General features: G+C 49.7%; 1 protein-coding gene across 2 annotated transcripts in view; it reads left to right on the plus strand.

The window, feature by feature from the left end:
* Positions 1-21,535, plus strand: part of PDPR (pyruvate dehydrogenase phosphatase regulatory subunit) — a 43,940-nt gene that overhangs the window by 342 nt on the left and 22,063 nt on the right. Inside the window, exons 2-7 of one of the 2 annotated variants that reach the window (XM_047789680.1) lie at positions 10,567-10,855; positions 13,339-13,472; positions 17,625-17,706; positions 17,803-17,966; positions 18,844-18,965; positions 20,702-20,819. In XM_047789680.1, the coding sequence (XP_047645636.1) occupies positions 10,632-10,855; positions 13,339-13,472; positions 17,625-17,706; positions 17,803-17,966; positions 18,844-18,965; positions 20,702-20,819 (844 nt within the window). In that variant the 5' untranslated portion in view covers positions 10,567-10,631. Of the gene's footprint in view, positions 1-10,566; positions 10,856-13,338; positions 13,473-16,445; positions 16,541-17,624; positions 17,707-17,802; positions 17,967-18,843; positions 18,966-20,701; positions 20,820-21,535 lie in introns of those variants that run through there. The other variant, XM_047789681.1, reaches the window with a different exon arrangement.

Below are 21,535 nucleotides of genomic sequence, written 5' to 3' on the forward strand. Positions count from 1 at the left end.
AGTGCATTGCCCGATCTCCCTTAATTTCACCCGCGGCAGTGGCGCCTAGCGGACCGGTGCCCGGCTCCCCGGTTCTTCCAGGCGCCCGCAGCCTAGCCCGGATGCCCAGGACGGCGGGAATGACCTCGTTCCTGGCGCCCCGCCTCGGGCTTGCACACCGCCCCCCCGCCAGCCTCCGCAGCGGGGGTCAGGCTTGTTCAGCTGGGCCAGGTCTGCAGGTGAAATTCTTTTCCCTGAAGTTGTTTTCCCGCGTGGAAACGTGGTCCGCTTGTGCTTAATTAACTAGTAAAGCTGCTGCGGAGTCGGCAGTGAAGTTACCTGGAAAGTCCAGGCCGGGGCAGTGAGCTCGCTACTAACGTTTGACCTCTTGGTTCCGATGTGTTTGACCCTGAGGTTTGATTCAAGCATTTTCAAGCTTTTTTCGCCCTCGCTTGTGTAGGGGGATGCGGGACATGGAGGTAGCCTGTGTGAAAGGGACACTTTTCCAGGGCCAGGGATTTGTATTTGTAGAGGGATTTGTATTCGTTTCTTAAACTAGTCTGATTATCTGGTGCACTTGTTGAAAAAAACAGCAACCTGAAACAGCAGGATCAGAATGTTAAGAGATGGACTCTGGGAGGAGGAGTGTGTCTGACTTGAGTTTTGTTTTGTTTTGTTTTTGTCTTTTTGCCATTTCTTGGGCCGCTCTCTCGGCATATGGAGGTTCTCAGGCTAGGGGTCGAATCAGAGCTGTAGCCCCCAGCTTACGCCAGAGCTACAGCAACGCGGGATCCGAGCCGCGTCTGCAACCTACACCACAGCTCACGGCAACGCCGGATCGTTAACCCACTGAGTAAGGGCAGGGACCGAACCCGCAACCTCATGGATACTAGTCGGATTCGTTAACCACTGCGCCACAACAGGAACTCCGTGACTTGAGTTTTAAAGCAGGTGTCCCAGGGGGCTCTTTTGCCGAGGCAGGTGTGGGAAATGATGTGTTCATCTGTCTTCTCACCCAGTCTTCCTTGGGACTAGCAGCCCCTTTCTCCAGGGTGCTGTGGCCATGCAGAGGAAGAGCTCAGAGGGAGTCAAGGCTGTCCTCTTGCAGATCTGAGCATAACCAGCCCCAGCAGTGAGGTTGTTTAGCAGAAATTCTTCTTAGCAGGAGTTCCCGTCGTGGCGCAGTGGTTGACGAATCCGAGTAGGAACCATGAGGTTGCGGGTTTGGTCCCTGCCCTTGCTCAGTGGGTTAACGATCCGGCGTTGCCCTGAGCTGTGGTGTAGGTTGCAGACACGGCTCGGATCCCGCGTTGCTGTGGCTCTGGTGTAGGCCGGCGGCTACAGCTCCGATTCCACCCCTAGCCTGGGAACCTCCATATGCCGAGGGAGCGGCCCAAGAAATAGCTAAAAAGACAAAAAAAAAAGAAAGAAATTCTTCTTAGTAGAAGTTGAGATCGTAATTTATTTTCAACCAGGTGTGTTATTTCACTTTTTCTTTGACATCTTCTGTTTCTTTTCTACTTGCCGTTACCTCCTTGCTCTCAAGCCTTGCTGTTGCTGCCAAAGCTACTGGTATAAACTCTGTGCCTTCCTTTTTCCTTCATTCTTCGAATCCACTGGAAGTCTTTTTCTTTGTCTTTACCACTTCACTCTTTTGAAGGTCATGATGAGCCCAAGGTCAAAAAGCCTTTTTTGGTGCTCATAGCTCTGGCATTTTAGCATTGTTTCTTCCATCTTGCAACTTTTTATCTGTTATGATGAATCTAATGCCACCTTTTTAATTCCCTTTTTCTGTTAGGGGAAGGTAGCACAGAGTAATGCTTCAGTGGCAGACTCTAGTGCTAGACTGGCAGGCTTTAAATTCAGGCTCTGCCATTCACCAGTGTTATAGGATCTTGGATGAGTCATTTCACTTCTCTGTGCCTCCGTTTCCACAAGTGTGGAATAGAAATTGTGACACCTCCCTTACAGATTTGTGTGGATTAAACTGGCTGTTGGAGTTCCCATTGTGGCGCAGCAGAGAACCAATCCGCATGGTATTCATGAGGATGAATACTGGCCTCACTCAGTGGGTTAAGGATCCAGCATTGCTGTGAGCTGCGGTGTCGTTTGCAGAAGAGGCTCAGATCTGGCGTTGCTGTGGCTGTAGCTGTGGCTGGCAGCTGTAGCTCCGATTCGACCCCTAGCCTGGGAACTTACATATGCATGGCTGTGGCCCTAAAAAGGAAAAAAAACAAAAACAAAAAAAACACTACCTTAAAAAAAATCCTTTCGGAGTTCCCCTGGTGGCGTAGTGGTTGACGAATCCGACTAGGAACCATGAGGTTGCGGGTTCGGTCCCTGCCCTTGCTCAGTGGGTTAACGATCGGCGTTGCTGTGAGCTGTGGTGTAGGTTGCAGACTCGGCTCGGATCCCGCGTTGCTGTGGCTCTGGCGTAGGCCAGTGGCTGCGGCTCCAATTCGACCCCTAGCCTGGGAACCTCCATATGCCTCGGGAGCGACCCAAGAAATAGCAACAACAGCAACAACAACAACAACAACAAAAAACAAATAGGATCTAATTAAACTTAAAAAAAAAAAAATCCTTTCAGGTTATTTATCTATCTCTCAAATATAGGGTCCCAGCCTTGAGATCTGAGTCCCATTGAATTTTTTTTCCATGTCCTTTGTTTTCTGTTCTCATTCATTCATCAAGTTGTGTCTCCAAGGTGCCTCCAGTGAATGCTGGGAAGACAGTGCTCAAGTTATAACTGGTCCCTGCTCTCAGAGAGCTCTGTTATGACAAGGGCCTAAAGGCTTCTGCTTTCCGGGTGCTTCTTAGCTGCCACTTGCCATGTTTTTCCTTCTTTATCTGCTTTAGTCTTGCAGCAGCCGTGTGAGGTCAGTATTCCTGGCCCATGTTACAGATGAGGAGTCCTAGACACAGAGATTGAGTAACTAGCTGAGAGTCATACAGCTCATGCAGGGCGAGGTAGATTTTCAAACCCGGATCTGTCTGCTTCTAGAGTATGTAGTCTCCTTAGCGGCTTGCTATTTTGCTTCCCTGACTGGCTAACAGACCGTTACACAGTGTGGCTGGCTCTGAGCTGGGGGACATGCAGGGTGTTTGGGGGTACATAGAAGAGTCAGCTAACCAGGTGTTAGGGGAGAGTGGGGGCAAATAAGATGTCAGACTGAGAGCTGTGGGGACCATCTTTATTTTTTTAACTATGTTTTTATCATTTAATCTCAGGTAATTTCTGTGACCAGAATACAAATTATGTGACTTTTTTTTTTGTCTTTTGTCTTTCAGGGCTGCACCCGTGGCATATGGAGGTTCTCAGGCTAGGGGTCAAACTGGAACTGTAGCCACCGGCCTACACCACAGCCACAGCAATGCAGGATCTGAGCCGCGCCTGCCACTTACACCACATCTCACGGCAACGCAGGATCCTCAACCCACTGAGCAAAGCCAGTGATCGAACTGGCAACCTTATGGTTCCCGGTCAGTTTTGTTTCCACTGCTTCATGACAGGAACTCCTTATGCGACAATTTTGATTTTCTTTTTTAACTAGACATAATGATTTTGCTGAAATGAAGGCAAGGAAAATAAATTTTATGGAATAAATATGTAACACTTTACAAATTATGTTAAAATCTTTATGACTCATCCAAACCCATCAGAACACTCAGGCAAGTCGTCATAATTAAATTTAGTAATCTTCAGCATTTTGCCAACCTGCAGTCATATATAAACCATAGCTTACTACAGCCTCTTTTGTTTAAATTTTTGTTGATGTTTAATTGATTTACCATGTTGTTCAGGTGTACAGCAGAGTGAATCAGTTATACATCTATCCACTTTTTTTTAAAATTTATTTTCCCACTGTACAGCAAGGGGATCAAATTATCCTTACATGTATACATTACATTTTTTTTCCCCACCCTTTGTTCTGTTGCAACATGAGTATCTAGACAAAGTTCTCAAATATCCACTTTTTTTTCAGATTCTTTTCCCATATAGGTTATTACAGAATATTGAGAAGAGTTACCTTTGCTGTATAGTAGGTGCTTGTGATTTTCTATGATATATGTGTATTAGTGTGTATGTGTTAATCCCAAATTTCTGATTTGTCCTTCCCCCCATGTATTCCACAAGTAACCATAAATTTGATTTTGAAATTTGAGTCTCTTTCTGTTTTGTCAATAAGTTCATCGTATCACTTTTTTTTTTTTGTCTTTTTGCCATTTTCTTGGGCCGCTCCCGCAGCATATGGAGTTTCCCAGGCTAGGGGTCGAATCAGAGCTGTAGTCACCGGCCTACGCCAGAGCCACAGCAACACGGGATCCGAGCCACGTCTGCGACCTACACCACAGCTCACAGCAATGCCAGATCCTTAATCCACTGAGCAAGGCCAGGGATTGAACCTGCAACCTCATAGTTCCTAGTTGGATTTGTTAACCACTGAACCACGACGGGATCTCCTGTATCACATTTTAGATTCCACGTCTTAGCACATAAATATATAATATTTGTCTTTTTCTGACTTACTTCTCTTAGTATGATAATCTCTAGATGCATCATGTGGCCACAAATGGCATTATGTCATTCTTTTGTATAGCTGAGTAATATTCCATTGCATAGATGTGTTGCATTTTCTTTACTCCTCCATTGATAGACATATAGGTTGCTTCCATGTCTTGGCTGTTGTGAATAGTGCTGCAGCAAACACAGTGGTGCACGTATGTTGGCTTTTTCATCTCTCTTTTTTGGCTGCACCTGCTGTATATGGAAGTTCTCAGACCAGGGATCAAAGCCTAACTGCAGCTATGACCTCCGCCACAGCCAGATCCTTGACCCACTGTGCCACAGTCTGAACTCCACATATATTCTCAAAATATGGTTTTCTCTGGGATCTATGCCTAGAAGTGGGATTGCTGGATCATATGGCAACTTTATTTTAGTTAAGGAACCTTCATTCTGTTCCCCATGGTGGTTGTACCAATTTACATTCCCACCAACAGTGTACGAGGGTTCCCTTTTCACTGCATCCTCTGCAGCATTTATTGTTTATAGACTTTTCATGGGGATTATCTTTACTTGGGGGAGGGGTGGCAAGAACTGTGCCAGTTAGAAGGAACAGTCTGCACAAATCTTGGTGGTGAAAGAGGAAATGCATACCTGATACGTGTGAGGAATCAAAGTAATTTAGGTTTGATTGAATCTGAGAGGAGAGAAGAGAAATGAAATCAGACTTAAGAGATGGTGAAGGGTCTTGCACTTCGTATTAAGGAATTTGACTTTTTCTGAGGGTATTAGCCAGTCATGGAAGGGTTTAAGCAGAGTCCTGAAAGAGGTGTTTTGTTTGTTTTTGTTTTTTTTTGTCTTTTTAGGGCCACACAAAGGCATATGGAGGTTCCCAGGCTAGGGGTCTAATTGGAGCTGCAGCTGCCGGCCTAAGCCTCAGCCACAGCAACACCAGATCCGAGTCTTGTCTGCGACCTACACCACAGCTCATGGCAACGCCGGATCCCTAACCTGGCAAGGAATCGAACCTGCGTCCTCAGGGACGCTAGTCACATTTGTTACCGCTGAGCCGTGACGGGAACTGCTGAAAGAGGGTTTTCATGTTAGAGACTTGCTCAGGCCCCCACGCGAAGGTGGTGGGCTGTGGGGAGAAGGTCTGCAGGTCAGATCCGGAAGCTGCAGCAGGAAGCTCCTGCAGTGAACTGAGTGAGACAGGCTGGCGCCCATGCTCCGGCCGCGGCAGTGGATGTGGAGAGAAGTGGATGGTCAGAGGGAAGGGGAGGAGGTCGAGTAGTTGGGCCTTGGGGATTGACTGGAGAGAGGAGATGGGAGAAGGGGCTCCAGGATGATGCCGGGGATCCTAGCATGTGGTGTCCCTGGGGGCACGGGAGGTGGAGAGGAGCTGGAGGTGGAGGACGATGGCCTTGTCTTTTGGATGTGCTCGGTCTGACCTCTTCTGGAGCTAGACGTGCAGGCCTGGGGCGCAGCAGTGCTGGGGGGAGGCCGTCCGTCGTGGCAGGACAGGGAGTCACCCTGGACAGTGGTGGGTGGGGATGAGAGGCTGGCCTCAGGGAGCCCCGAGGGACATGGGCACATGGGGGAGCCCCGTGGAGAGAGGCCGGCAGATGGGATCCGGGATGTAGGTGTCAAGCAGCCAAGGCGGGTGTGAGGAGGGAGGAGCCATCGGTGGGCGAGGGAGATGATGTCCGGAAGTGCCCTCGGAAAGTAGCACCCTTCGTGTTGCGGGCGGGAGCGGTGCAGGGGCCTGGGGGGCAGAAGCTTGACCTCTTTTGGTGCAGGAGAGAGGAGGGTGGGGAAAAGTGAAGGACAGAGTGTTGGCAGCCCTTTCTGTGCATTGTCTATTGTGAAGTAAAAAAAGACAGGTTGTTAGAACTGTTGGTTAAGGAGCCCCCTGGCAGGCTGTGCCCTTGCCAAGGTAAAGAGACGAAGGACTTAAGGTGGTGGCAAATGAGTGGACATCAGGGCAGCTCGTTGCTGCAAACATAACATTCCGGGAAAATACCATTAACACTGGTATTGGGGATCTTAGATCTTACCCCTGCTTTTGAGTTTTTATGGATGCCATTATTTTATTGTATTTAGTTATTTTAAAAAATCATATCCTTTTGTCTTTTCTTTTCCTCTTTTTTTTTTCTTTTGTCTTTTTTAGGGGCACACCCATGGCATATGGAGGTTCCCAGGCTAGGGGTTGAATCAGAGCTGTAGCCACCGGCCACAGCCACACCAGATCTGAGCTGCATTTGCACCTACAGCACAGCTCACAGCACTGCTGGATCCTTAACCCACTGAGCGAGGCCAGGGATTAAACCAGAATCCTCATGGCTGCTAGTCGGATTCGTTACCGCTGAGCCATAACGGTAGGGAAGTCTTACCATCATTTTTTTATTTAGAATTGTAAAAATTAAAAATCACTGAGTGAGGAAAGTTTTGGAGTGTGTTGTGTATCTTAAGTCCAATGGGCAGGTGTCGGGGGCACTTGAGTACATCCAAGTGCTGAGGAGGAGGGAGACGTGAAGGCACAGGAACGAGGGAGCACATTTGATGGAGCTCATTCCGGGCAGGGAGGCAGGAAGCCAGATCCAGGCCACTGTAAGGGGTTGATTTTTGACCCTAGGAAAAAAGGCAGAGGTGGTTGCAGATGCAGGGTGGTTTATAGGAGTTCCCTGGTGGCTCAGAAGGTTAAGGACCCGGCCTTGTCACTGATGTACCTGGGTCACTGCTGTGGCACAGTTCTGATTCTTGGACTGGGAACTGCCTCATGCTGTGGGTGTAGACCAAAAAAAAAAAAAAAAGAAGAGGTTGTTCGCAGGTGGTGTTTCAGGGCGAGAGCTGAGACAGGTTATCTGCTTCACTGAAGGAAGGGGGAGGGCGGTCAAAGGTTGGGAGAGGAGCAGTGTTAGGGGTTCAGAATCCGGGTGGAGACAGGGAAATGCCCGTGGCTTAAAAGGAGAGCCCAGAGCTAGGTGCGGCGGCTGCTGGTTTAAGCCACAAAGGAACAGAGTCTGCTTCAGGTATGACCCAATGGTAGTGGTTTAGAAGCCAGGAGCCTGCCTCCCATACCTCTTGTTGGCAAGGTCAGTGGAACAGGGCTGGCCGTGTGACAGTGACCATGGCCTCGGGAGAGCTGCATTTCCAGTGAGATGGAGGGTGGAGGGAACCTTAGTGACTCACTTTGGAAAGGGTGCAGGAAGAGGTGTAAGAGGAAGTGGAGAGGGGCTGGCCCTGGATAGATGCTGGTCACGTGAGGGTGAGCTTCCAGCAAGACTGGCTGTGGAGAAGCTTCCATCTTGGGTCAGAGTTTGACAGGGACACTTGGCGGGGTGGGAACCACAGGGTGGCCAGAATAGTGAGTCCCTAGCTGGGTGAGATTTCTCTCGGGGTACAGTCTGTGCCTGCATCAGCCCCGTGGTGAGTGTTGTGATGGATGGGCGTTGACACCTTGGCCTTAGATGCTCAGGGCTGGTGGTGGAGGGGGTGGTGCTTTACTGCCATGTGCTGCCCTGATGTCTACTTGTCGCCCCCACTCTGGTCTTGAGTCCTCCTCTTCCTCACTGCAGTGGCTGCATAGTCTGCCAGGACCTTCCTCAGTTTCTGGAAACTTGAGCAGTGCTCTGATTTGCTTAATTAGATTACAGTTGTTAAAGGCCTGCCTCTGTCATAGGCAGCCTGTGCTGCTGGAACAGGTCAGACCCAGTATCAGCCTTGCCTGTCTGCCCTCAGCTCCTTCAGTTCCTGCTCTGACCCAGGCCTCCTAGACCCTGCGGCCTCCAAGCAAGTCCCTCCTGTCATCCACAGGCTCGCAGGGTCAGATTTGTTCTGCTCCTTGATGGCCTGGGCTTCCCTCTCTCAGTGTCCCAGTTTTACCCCCACCCCCAGGTTCAGCGCAGGTCTTGCTCTCTGTGTGACCCCTGTCCTGATGGACCTGGCCTGCACGCTCCTCCTTCTCTAACTTAAGATTTTTTTTTTTTTTTGGCCATACCCGCAGCACATGTAAGTTCCCAGGCCAGGGATCAAAGCCGCCCCAGGAGTTCCCGTGGTGGCGCGGTGGTTAGCGAATCTGACTGGGAACCATGAGGTTGCAGGTTTGATCCCTGCCCTTGCTCAGTGGGTTAACGATCCGGCGTTGCCGTGAGCCGTGGTGTAGGTCGCAGACGCGGCTCGGATCCTGCGCTGCTGTGGCTCTGGTGTAGGCCACTGGCTATAGCTGTGATTCGACCCCTAGCCTGGGAACCTCCATATGCCACAGGAGCAGCCCAAGAAAAGGCAAAAAGACAAAAAAAAAAAAAGCCGCCCCATAGTGGTGACAGCGCTGGATCCTTAACCGGCTCAGCCACCAGGGAACTCCCTAACTTAGGATGTTTATTGCCTTGTAGAAATGTGTCTTGGTGACAGGCCGAGACTCATGTGTAAGTGAAGAGCCTGAGGAGACAAACGTCCCTGCTCTCAGGAGCAGACACCTGTGCCTTCAGCGTCCCCATCGCCCAGGAAGCTTGGCTCTGGGGGCCCCTCTCTCCTCCTCCAGGACCTCGCCCTGCTTACTGCCTCTCCTCTCTCCCCGTCTCTACCCTCTCCTGGCTCAGCCGACTGCTGGGAAACACGCTTACTCACTGCCGGCCCCAAACCCTGTCCGGCCACCTTGCCCGCTTGCTCCGCATTCTGCTTCCTTCCAAGCGCGGTGTGGCCGTCACCCGCCCCCTCCCTCATCTCACGGACTCTTCAGTTCCGTGGCTGCCACTCCCCCGAGAATGTTCTTTCTGAGGCCCCCGGGGCCTCTGTGCTGCGGTCACATCCTGTGCACCCACGGCCGTCTTGCTCCCCGGGGCGCCCTCTCGAGCTGCCGCCCCTGCAGCCCCGTTCCTCTCCTGGCTCCTGTGGCCTCTGCCTGGGCTTCCCTCTGCCTCACCCGCTCTCCTCCTGCAGCTCGCTCGCCGCTGTCCTTTCTCAGGACGCTCTGCCAGCCGCCCCGGCACGCAGCCCAGTCTCTCGTCCTTTCTGTCTCTTCCTCGAGTGTAAGTGCCGTAAGTGCCGGCAGCCCCGGGGGTCTCGATCCTGCAGCATTGGGGCCTCACATACCGTACAGGCGCTCAGGACGCCCAGGCCACTGCCCCAGGGTTGGGGCTGCGCTCCAGGTGGGGCTGGCTGTTCCCATGCGACGTGAGGCCTGCTGCGTCTCTGCTGTTGACATCCACGGTGGACCGTCTCCTTGTCCCCACACCCGCACAGCCTCCCTCCTCCCTGTTTCCAGTCCTTCTCACATAGTACGTGGCCTCACTGCTTAACTCAGAAGCCTAGCCGGCACCCTTGCTTCTGTCTTATCTCCATTTTAACATCCATTTCTGCTTCGCAGCCAATCCAGTCATCCAGTCATTTTTCTGACTCCACTGCCCATCCTTGTCTGAGCCACCATGGGGTCCCCCTGGGATCAGCCGTAGCTTCCTGACTCGCCCCTGCTTTCCCTGTCCTTCGACAGACCACTCTCCACCATGAGCCCCGCCCCTGGGGGAAAAGCAGACAGATTCTTTCATTCCCCTGCTTCAGGCTTTTTCCTTTGCACCTGCAACACATCTCACTCCTCGTAGTGGTGTCTGAAGGCTGTGCAGATTGGTCTGTGGCGCCTCCAGCTTTGTCTCAGGTCGCCCCCAGTGCTGTGGACATGCCGGCCTCCTTCCTGTGCTGGGGTGCATCGGGTCTGTCTCACTTCAGGGCCTTTGCATGTGCTCTTTCTGTCTGGACACTCACATAGCTGCTGCTTGTTCATCCATCAGGTCGTTTCAAGTGTCACTTTCTTTCTGACCGTTGCATTTTGAGTATGCCCCCCGTGACCCCGTCTTATACCTGTGTTACTTGTTTCATCAGTGTATTGTCTCCCTCTCTCAACTGTAAGTTGTGTAAAGGCATTTGTGTCCCCTGCTGTAGCTGTACCTAGCAGTGTGTCTGGAACTCAGGAGGTCTTCAGACATTTGCTGAATGAACAGTTATTATCTTTGTCTCAGCCTTCTCTCATTAATCCTATTCTCTGAGTACAAAGGAATTAAATTTGTTTGGTTTTCTCTGTCTAGTTTGAATTCCTGGGATCAGCTTCTTAGCCGAGTGAGAGGACACCTGCCAGGTGCTGCCGGACGTGATGTTTTACCGCTTGCTGTCGGTGGTCCGAAGACGGAGCAGCAGCCGAGGATGGCAGAAATGGTCCTCGGCCAGGAGCAGTGCATCAGCTGCCGAAGTACATTCTGTGGCCCTGCCTGCCGAGGCACAGGTGGTCATCTGCGGTGGTGGCATCATGGGCACATCCGTGGCCTATCATCTCTCCAAGATGGGCTGGAAGGATGTTGTCCTTTTGGAGCAGGGCAGGTAGGGATCACACTGGACATTCCTGGGGCTGTTCTGCACTGACTACTGGGCTCCCATGGCCCACTCCTTTCAGTGATACTGATGCATCGGTAGCTAATCTAAATGTCAGTGAGCAGCATGAGAAGAATTACAGAAGAGTGAAATTTCCAGTACTTTGTTTTGTGGTGCCTAATACTCATGTTTCCTGGTTTTCAGAGAGATGGCAGATTCGAACATAACAAGTAACTAAATGTTGTATTTGGGAGTTCCTGTTGTGGCGCAGTGGTTAACGAACCCGACTAGGAACCATGAGGTTGCGGGTTCGATCCCTGGCCTTGCTCAGTGGGTTAAGGATGCGGCATTGCCGTGAGCTGTGCTGTAGGTCGCAGACGCAGCTCGGATCTGGTGTTGCTGTGGCTCTGGTATAGCCTGGCAGCTACAGCTCCGATTAGACCCCTAGACTGGGAACCTCCATATGCTGTGGGTGTGGCCCTAGAAAAGGCAAGAAGGAGACAAAAATAAATAAATAAATGTTGTATTTATGTCCTCCTCAAAGCACATCTGGTCACGTGGCTCTCTTTGTTGTACTAAAACAGCAATAAATTCTGTGGCTCAGGTGCTTCCTCTGAGCTGAAATGAAATGCACTACATTCAGTTTCTGTTCCTTTTCATTTGATTAACTTACTTTAGAGCACTTACAGGTTTACAGAACAATTGTAGTGATAGTGCAGAGTTATTTACCATGTACCTCCCAGCCAGTTTCACCTGTTATTTACATCTTACCTTAGGATTAAAGTTTCAGTTATGGAGTCAATATTGATACATTATTATTATTATTATTATTATTATTACTATTTTTTGTCCTTCCTGCAGCAAATGGTGCTTCTGGGCCAGGGATAAGATCTGAGCCACAGCTGCAACAATGACAGATCTTTTGGGGTTTTTTTTTTTTTTTTGGCTTTTTGCCATTTCTTGGGCTGCTCCCGTGGCATATGGAGGTTCCCAGGCTAGGGTTCTAATCGGAGCTGTAGCCTCCGGCCTACACCACAGCCACGGCAACGCGGGATCCGAGCCGCATCTGCAACCTATGCCACAGTTCACGGCAACACCACATCCTTAACCCACTGAGCAAGGCCAGGGATGGAAGCTGCAACCTGATGGTTCCTCGTCGGATTCGTTAACCGCTGCACCACGACAGGAACTCCAATGCCGGATCCTTAACCCACCGTGCCAGGCTGGAGATCAAACCTGCATCCCAGCACTGCCAAGATGCTGCTGATCCTGTTGCGCCACAGCAGGAGCTTCTGATAGAGTATTACTAACTACAGTTGATGATTTATTCACATTCATTGACTTTTCCCCCAGCAGTGCAGTTGAATTCCTAACCCGCTGCACCAGAGCAGGAACTCCATCTGTTCTAGGCTTTTTATGTTCTATTGCCTACCACAAAGTGGACAACCATTAAAAAAAAATTGAAGTGTGATTAGTTCTGAATAGGCGATACATTTGCATGGTTCATTTTTTTTCTTTTTTTATAATGATTTTTATTTTTATAGTTGGTTTACAGTGTTTTGTCAATTTCTGCTGTACAGCAAAGTGATCCAGTGACACACCTATATACATTCTTTTTTTCACATTATCCTCTATCATGTTCTGTCACAAGTGACTAGATAGAGTTCCCTGTGCTATACAGCAGGCTCTCACTGCTTATCCACTCCAAATGCAGTAGTTTGCATCTGTGAACCCAAGACTCTCCGTCCATCTCCCTCTCTCCCCCTCCCCCGTGGCAACCACAAGTCTGTTCTCCACGTCCAAGAGTTTCTTTTCTGTGGAAATGTTCATTGGTGCCATATATTAGATTCCAGATATAAGTGATATCATAAGGTGTTTATCTTTTTCATTTACGTAGTTTAAAATTGAAAATGTGTGGAAGAGCATACAGGGAATTGTCTCCTTCCACTCCCTGACCTGCAGTTACAGGTTTCCCCCACTGGAAGCGAGTCAATTTCTATGGAATTTCATTCCAGATAGTTGTCCACATGTATAATCACATATGTATTGGTAGGTATGTATATGGTTATCTGGCTATTCATTGATTTTTCTTCCTTTTCATGCAAATGGTAGCATACTTTTTTTTTTTTTTTTTTGGTCATGCCCACAATACGTGGAAATTCCCAGGCCAGGGATCAAACCTGTGCCACAGCAGCGACAACTCTGTATCCTTAACCCACGGAGCCACCAGGGAACTCTGGTAGCATCCCTTAAACAGTGTCCCTCACCTGGCTTTTTTCCTTAGGGTTAGCGCATAGAAGCTCATCTTTTATGGCTGTAAAGTCTTCTGTTGTGTAGGTGAACTCCAAAATTTTAGGTCATTCTTAAGTTGATGAACGTTGTGGTTGATTCCATCTTTGGATGTTACAGACAGTGCTATCATGAGGAACCTTGAGCTTGCTGTATTCGCCGATGTGTGAGCCTATCTCATAGCATTCGCATCCATCCCGCAGGCTGGCTGCTGGCTCTACGAGGTTCTGTGCCGGCATCCTAAGCACTGCCAGGCACTTGACTATTGAGCAGAAGATGGCAGACTATTCAAACAAACTCTACCATCAGTTAGAGCAAGAAACAGGGATCCAAACAGGTAAGCAGATAATCTGGTCTCTCTTACTCAGTACTGTATTTGGTCCTACCCCAAGACAGCCAGGGGATTTGGTAATTCAGACTTGAGATTTATTTGTTTGCTTTTGGCCATGCATGTGGCCCATGGAAATTCCCAGGCTGTGGGATTGAACCCACACTGCAGTGGTGACCCGAGCTGTGGCAGTGACAGCACTGGATCCTTAACCGACTGTGCCACAAGGGAACTTCCCGATTGAGTTTTCTTCCACACTCTGCTGGTGGTCAGGCTATGACGTTGGGCAAGTCACTTAGCTTGTTGAGCTGTCTTTAGTTTCTCTTTCTATAAATTGAAGGTCTTTGGTCAGTATCCTAGCTCCTTTTCAGATTTTATAATTCTTATGAAGTGAAAGTTTTCCTGGGCCATTTCCCGTATATCTCACCCAATAAGGTAAAGTGAGGGGCAGCGTTTGGCTCCTAAATGAAGAAGAGGAGAAACACCTTCAGGGGCTTGATAGTTAAATCTTTGTTTGACCCACTGCAGTTCAAAAAGTGATATTAAAGACCTTTCTAACTAGAAAGCATGAGCATGTATTTCTCCTTACCTGTGTAGTAGGGTAAGGACACGGAATTGTAAGTTAAACAGAACTGGAATAAGCAGGAACTGTCGCAAGAACAGGAGAACAAATGTGCCCTCAGCTCGCATATGCTAATGGTGGGCAGACTGTTGAGCACTGTGTTGTAAGCTGGTGGACTAGCTAGAAGCCCAGCGTCATACCTGGTCCTGTGGTGGATGGAACAGTTCGGTGACCACAGCATAATCATGAGAGGGTAGGGAGGCCCGTGATGAAATTCAGGGTGGTGTCTGTGTGAGGGATGCTCTTTGGAAGTCTTCGCATAATTGAGGTAGCAGATGCTTCTGGGTTCATACTGACAAAGGACAGTAGCTCTTCTTTTTGCCAGTGAAGTGTAACCTTATTTGTAAATTGTAGCTTTACTTTTTTAGTAACTTGAACATGATAGACACGGACCCCAACTGTATTTTACTCATTCTTGGTTGGGTTAAATTTGATGGCAGCCAGGTACTTGAATCAGATACTAACCAGGGTTTGAGTCGGAAGAGGGTTCACATGATGGTCCCTGGGTTCAGTGACGGTGCTTTGCTGAGCCTTGCATTGCTCAGCTGGTTAGATTCCAGAGGAATCAGGGCTGCAAGCTTCTTGTGTGTAAGTTAGCTTAGTTTTCACTCTTGGACACCATCTGGGACCCCTTATTGGGTCTGATCTCCTTGATGCCTGTGGGGCAGTGAGGAAGTCAGGCAAGGGAGAGTGGAGGCATCCCCGACAGTCTAATACCCCCATTGTAGTTCTCCAGTGATGCAAGGAGAGGCGATGGAGGGGCTTCCCCAGAGGAAGATTCTGTTATCCAGCAGAATGTGCGGGGTACACTCCCAGGACCAGTGTCATTCAGTGGACTGCTCTGAGGCGTTAGGTAAATGACATATGTTCAACCTCGATTTAATAAGAAATTATATGTGGAGTTCCCACTGTGAATCAGCGGGTTAAGGACCTGGCATTGTCTCTGTGGTGGCATGGCTTCGATTCTCAGCCCAACACAGTGGGTCAGGGATCCAGCATTGCTGCTGCTGCGCCTCAGGTAGCAGTTGAGGCTCAATTTGATCCCTGGCCTGGGAATTTCCATATGCCACGGATGTGGCTGGGGGGAAAAAAAAAAAGAAATTCCATGTTAATCCTCTGAAAATACTTGAGAGTGGTGTACTTTGTACTGGGAATTACTGATCATCCAGGAGTTCTTATTACATGAATAGTAGTTTCTGCAGCGCTTCTTTTCAGTGTAGGATAATTCTGTCAGGTGATAAACCTGATAATCTATACGTTTCAATAACCTTTTCAAAGTATTGCACATATCACTTGATCTTCCAGTAAGGAAGGGTCATTCTTTTACACGTGAAAAAACTAGATGTGAGTCAATTAAGCCAGTTTACTAAGTCAGGGACATATCAATTTTAAAAATTATTTCATTGGTTATAAGGAACTTGGAAAAGTTTTAAACTTGTAATAAGTTATATACTTATTATGATAAATGTGAATAATACAGAAATACAAAAATAAAAACGTGGAGTTCCCGTCATGGCGCAGTGGTTAACGAATCCAACGAGGAACCATGAGGTTGCGGGTTCGGTCCCTGCCCTTGCTCAGTGGGTTAACGATCCGGCGTTGCCGTGAGCTGTGGTGTAGGTTGCAGCCACGGCTCGGATCCCGCGTTGCTGTGGCTCTGGCGTAGGCTGGCGGCTACAGTTCCGATTCAACCCCTAGCCTGGGAACCTCCATATGCCGAGAGAGCGGCCCAAGAAATGGCAAAAAGACAAAAAATAAATAAATAAAAAAATTAAAAATAAAAACGTGATCCTCTCCACTCAGTACTCACCAAAAGGTTATCATTCTGTGGTTTGTATTTGTTTACAGGTGTATTTTTTTTTTTAACCAAAATGAGATTATATTAAGCATATTGCTATGTGTACTGTGTACCTTGTTTTTGCCACTTAAGAATGTATTGTACAAACATATACATGCCTAGGATTTTTTATTGTAATAGTATTTAATTGCAGATGTAAGGTTGCAAACTTAAGTGATACCCATACGAGATTGGTGAGATAAAATGGAACATCCACACAAAGCACCACTCGCTAGATTTAAAAGAATGAGGACGAGGTTAGTGAACCGCTGGGGAGTGACGCTGGAACACATTGCTAAATGGGCAAAGCAGGGCGTTAGAGAGTATATACGATGTGCTACTTTTGTGTGATGGTAAGAAATAAGAAAATACGTCAATGTATACTTACTTATGCAGACAATGAACGGTGGGAAGGATACCAGAAAGGTTACCTCCCGGAGTCGGTGGGAACAGGCTGCAGGGTCGGGTGTGTGTGTCGGGGGTTGATAATTCTGGCCTGACTTCATGTGGTCTTGACTTTTAGAATGATGTGAACCTTTTGCCAACTAAAACATAAAATGATAAAATGAAGCCATCAGGATGGGGGGAAACCTACAGCAGAAAACTACCAGAAGTAATGTAATTATATTTCGTTTGAATACATATTGCTTTACTCTAGAGGGTAAAAGAACTCACCCAGAGACTTCTGACCACAGGATTTGTCTTTACCCTCAGTCCATGTCACAAGGAACAGATGTGAACAAACACGGACCTGTAATCAGCGCATGTGTTTTTCAAGTAGTATGGACGCTTCTGTTTGTGTGTATCCTAAAGTTCAGCAAAGAAGTAAATAGATTGAGGTTACATCTACCACCTTTAAAAACCAGGCTCTGAAATTTCAGTTCTACAAACATGGCAGTGAAGGGCACAGTTATCTGATGATTTCAAAGGAATAAGAAAATATTTACGTGATCCTGACTGTATTTCCCTTTAAAAAGTTACCTAATTGAGTCAAGTGTTTTTTCTTCATGGGACCCAAGAGCCATTGCATTCTGGGAGGATTGTCATTGACCCGTGTGTAATAGTTGTTATATCTGATACGTGGATTGCAAACAAGAAGAATTGACTCTGGCTGACTTGGGCAAAACGGAGTTTGTTGGAGGGCCGTTGGGGGTCTGCAGAGTTGTCAGGAGGCTGCCAACTGGAGCCAGGTGGAGGCCAGGGTGTGGGGACCCAAGAGCAGCCAGTCCCTCGGCTGGCACAGGAATAGTCTGGCCAGGACGCTGCTGCCACAGAGATGAGGGACTTGCAGCCAGTCCCCTCCTTGCTCAGGACTGAGGATCCAGGAGGGTCAGGTGGGCTGACTTAGGTCACAGGCTGCTGGCTGTACTGAGGGGGCTGGTGTGGTGAGCAGCCTTCCACCAGGGTTACACGCCCACCGAGAAAGCACAGGAGTGAAGAATAGATGGGTCACAGTTACCTCTCCCCCCAGAAAGGTTTGTTCAGCAGTGGCGCCCTTCCTCTCTATCGTGAGAGTGATTTTAGGTACAGGAGCATCTCATTTGATCCTCACAAAACTCTGAGCTGAGAGTGTGTGGTTGGTGGTGGTGCAGGACTCAGCCCAGGTCTTCTGCTTTCCAGTCTAGGGGGTTCGCCACTCTGCCCTGACCCCGACTGCACGCCTGGCCTGGTCTGTCTCAGTTTGGGCCGTTCTTCCTTGCAGGTTACATAAGGACAGGCTCCATCTTTCTGGCCCAAACTCAGGACCGCCTGATCTCCCTGAAGCGCATCAACTCAAGGCTGAAGTACGTATGCGCTAGAAGCCTGTCCTGACTGTACTGTCAGCTGACCTTTGCCGCAGGGGCCAGCGAATGTCCTTGTCCCCCTGTGTTCTGTGGCAGTGTTATAGGCATCCCTTCCGAGATCGTCTCCCCCAAGAGAGTGGCTGAACTTCACCCTCTCCTCAACGTGCACGACCTGGTGGGGGCCATGCATGTTCCCGAGGACGCGGTGGTGTCCTCCGCCGACGTGGCTCTTGCCCTGGCGAGTGCCGCCTCCCAGAATGGTAAGCAGCTTTGGGGGTTTGGAAGGAAGGGTCGACTGAGAGAGTGTCCCACAGCAGGCAGGATGCCAGCCAGCTTCCATACTGCAACACTGGCTCTTAGCTCTTAGTTTTTTTTTTTTTTTTTTGGTCTTCATGCCATTTCTTGGGCCGCTCCCACAGCAACTCGGGATTGGAGCCGCGTCTACAACCCATTCCATAGCTCACGGCAACGCCGGATCCTTAGCCCACTGAGCAAGGCCAGGGATCGAACCCTCAACCTTATGGTTCCTAGTCGGATTCGTTAACCACTGAGCCATGACGGGAACTCCTTAGCATTTTCGTTTTCACGTAAGATCTCTTAGTAAATATTTTCCTGAGGGCCACAGTTTCCTTACTAAAGCCCCAAGGCACTGCTCTTAGTATTCCTTGCAGCACTTTCGATGTAAGGGCATTTTATTTCCCCACAGGACTTGAGCAGCTCCATGGGTGAGACACACCTTGGGGTTTAATCCACAGCTCGGATGATGTCCTGCTATTGGAATGAATGAGGCGAAGGCTTGTCAGTGTCTGGGGCATTGCACACTGGGGATGAACTGGTTCGTGGTGTAGGCAGATGGGGATTTAAGATGCCCTGTTGAACGTGTCCTCTCCTGCCCGTTCTGTGATTCCTCGCAGGCAATGACGTGCTCCAGTCACTTTTCAAGGGGCCTGGTATTCCCCTCGCTCTTGGGAAGGGCCCATTTCCACGGTCTCAGGACGCGGTTCCAGGGTTGTTTGGTTTTTAAAGCTAAAGCATCAGCCTGGCCTTTTCTGTGTTGGTTGAGTTGAGGGTCTGCCGCAGGCGCCTTATCCTGAAACATCAGATGGTGACACCAACTCTCTCTTTTCCGTGGAACAGGTGTTCAGGTCTATGACCGCACAAGCATTCTTCATGTTATGGTCAAAAAAGGTCAAGTCACTGGTGTGGAGACAGATAAAGGACAGATCCAGTGCCAGTATTTTGTCAACTGTGCTGGTCAGGTAGGTTAGCAGCAGTACTGGGTCCTGAATTTTCTTACTGAACTTTTGTCTCCAGATATTTTTGGTGTAGAGACCTAAGGTTAAATCCGTGACAGAAGAAACAGAAGTCAGGGCCCATGTTGTTTCTTGTCTGGACGGGAAGACTCAGAATTCGCGCACCCCAGGTCGGACCCCTGTGCTTCCTCCTCACACAGAAGCACAGGGGACCTTTCCTCCCTCCGCCCTGGCAGGTGGGCGCTGTCCTGGTCAGGAAGGCGGGGAAGCAGCTGGGCATTGACTTAAATCAGTCCTCGGCTTCAGAGCTCTCGGTGGTGGTGCCTTTCATCCTGCCACCCAGCAGGTAAGTGTTAGGCTGTTCTATTGTGTTGGGAACATGGACTGAGTTTCCACTGAAGGCAGATTGGTCCATTGCCTCCCACTCAGTAGTCCTAAGGGGATCCAGAAGTATTTCTGTCACGTGAATTTCTTTGCTTTTCATTTTTAATTTTTATTTATTTCTTATCTTTTTCTAGGGCCGCACCCATGGCATATGGAGGTTCCCAGGCTAGGGGTCGAATTGGAGCTGTAGCCACCAGCCTATACCAGAGCCACAGCAATGCCAGATCCAAGCCTCGTCTGTGACCTACACCACACTCACAGGAACACTGGCTCCTTAACCCAGTAAGCAAGGTCAGGGATCGAACCTGCATCCTCATGGTTCTTAGTCAGATTTGTTAACCACTGAGCCACGATGGGAACTCCTTCTTTGCTTTTTAAATTTTATTTTTTTCCCCTTTTACAGCCACAACCTTGGCATATGGGAATTCCCAGGTTGGGGGTCAAATCAGAGCTGCGCTACAGGCCTATGCTGTAGCCATGGCAACACTGCATCCTAGCCACATCTGCAACGGGCAACGCTGGATTCTTAACCCAGTGAGCAAGGCCAGGGATTGAACTCACATTCTCATGGAGACCATGTCAGGTCCTTAACCCGTGAGCCACAATGGGAACTCCAGCTTTTTTGTTGTTGCACCTGGTACATGTGGAAGTTCCCTGGACCAGGATTCAAACCCTTGCTACAGCAGTGACACAAGGAGTCCCCTTTCTGGCTCAGCAGTTAATGAATCCGACTAGGATCCATTAGGATGCCGGTTCATCCCTGGGTCTCCATCAATGGGTTAAGGATCCAGCACTGCCGTGAGATGTGAGGTCACAGACACAGCCTGGATCCCGAGTTGCTGTGGCGTAGGCCAGCAGCTGTGGCTCCAGTTTGACCCCTAGCCTGGGAACTTTCATATGCTGCCAGAGCAGCCCTAAAAAAGAAAAAAAAAAAAAAAAAAGTTAAAAAAAAACCCAAGTGACTTAAGCCACTGCACTGACAGCCCCGGATCCTTAACCTGCTGCGCCACAAGAGAAAGCAAACTCCTATGCGAAGTTCTTTATGGCTGGGACTTGGGGTTGGTCGTTGAGACCAGGCGTTTTTGTTAAAGGGCCTCACGGCCGCCCACGAGCTCCTTTGACCAGCTGGTTGCCCTGCCTTCTGTGATCCGAGAGCAGATTCTGCGGTTTAAAGGGTACAGAGTGTGGCTGGCCGTCTGATCGTTGTATACAGCAGGCTGGGACCTGGCTTCTTGCAGCCGACAGGGTGGCAAGAGCGCACAGAAGCCACTTGAAGTTCAGCCCTTTTCCAGGGGCTGGACTTGCTCATTTGTCTTTCTGTTCCTCTTCCACCCACAAATCAACCTGTCCGTTTGCAGTGGGCATACGAGCTGGGTCTGTCCAACGAGGAGCCGGTTAGCATCCCGGTCCATGCCTGCGAACACTTCTACCTTCTGACTCGCCCCTGGGAGACCCCTCTGCAGAGCAACACACCAAGTGAGGACCTGCGCTTTGTCTTCCGTCTCGTTTCCTTGCCCCGGTCTGTCCTCTGCAAAGGCTGCCGTCCCGCTGAGGACAGGCTGTGCCCGGGAGAGTCTCGTCTCTTCTGGAGCACGGGACAGGGAGGGGGACCCCATTCTGGCCTGACTTTAATGACTCTTCGAGGAAGGGTGGCCCGGACGGGCCTTCCGCTGGAGCCGTTGGCTTGGCTCTCTGCCAGCTAGCTGGCGACCCAAACGGAGGTCTACACTGAGCCTGGTGGCGAAGTTAGCGAGGTCTTGACTGGGTGCTGGACGCTGTGGAGGCGTCCTAGGTGAGCTCTAAACTCGGGCTGTTAACCGACTCCCTCCTGGGGCCTCGGCCCGGGTGTGATGGCACCTTGAGGCCCTCAGCCCTGGAGCGGGCTCTGCAGCCCCCACTCCCGCCGGGCTTTCACGTGGCACCGGGCCGGTCGGGCAGTTTGACTCGGAGAACTAGTCAGAGCTTCTAGGGAAGTGGTCAGGCTCGGGATCCCCTGAGGAACGTTCTGCACTGTGAGAGTGGGGGGGGGGGGGCCCCCCCATGACCCGGAGAGGGTTTTAAGCGAACGGATGCCTGTGTTCGCGGCGGGGGGGTGGGGGGGGGGGGTGCTGCCTGGTTGAGAAAGCCAGTCCTGGGTGTTGCTGTTTGGCGCGCTCTGCCCAGTAGCCCGCCGGCTCGCCTCTGAAGCCTGT

This window comes from Phacochoerus africanus, chromosome 8, assembly GCF_016906955.1.
Source record: "Phacochoerus africanus isolate WHEZ1 chromosome 8, ROS_Pafr_v1, whole genome shotgun sequence".
Lineage (NCBI taxonomy): Eukaryota > Metazoa > Chordata > Mammalia > Artiodactyla > Suidae > Phacochoerus > Phacochoerus africanus.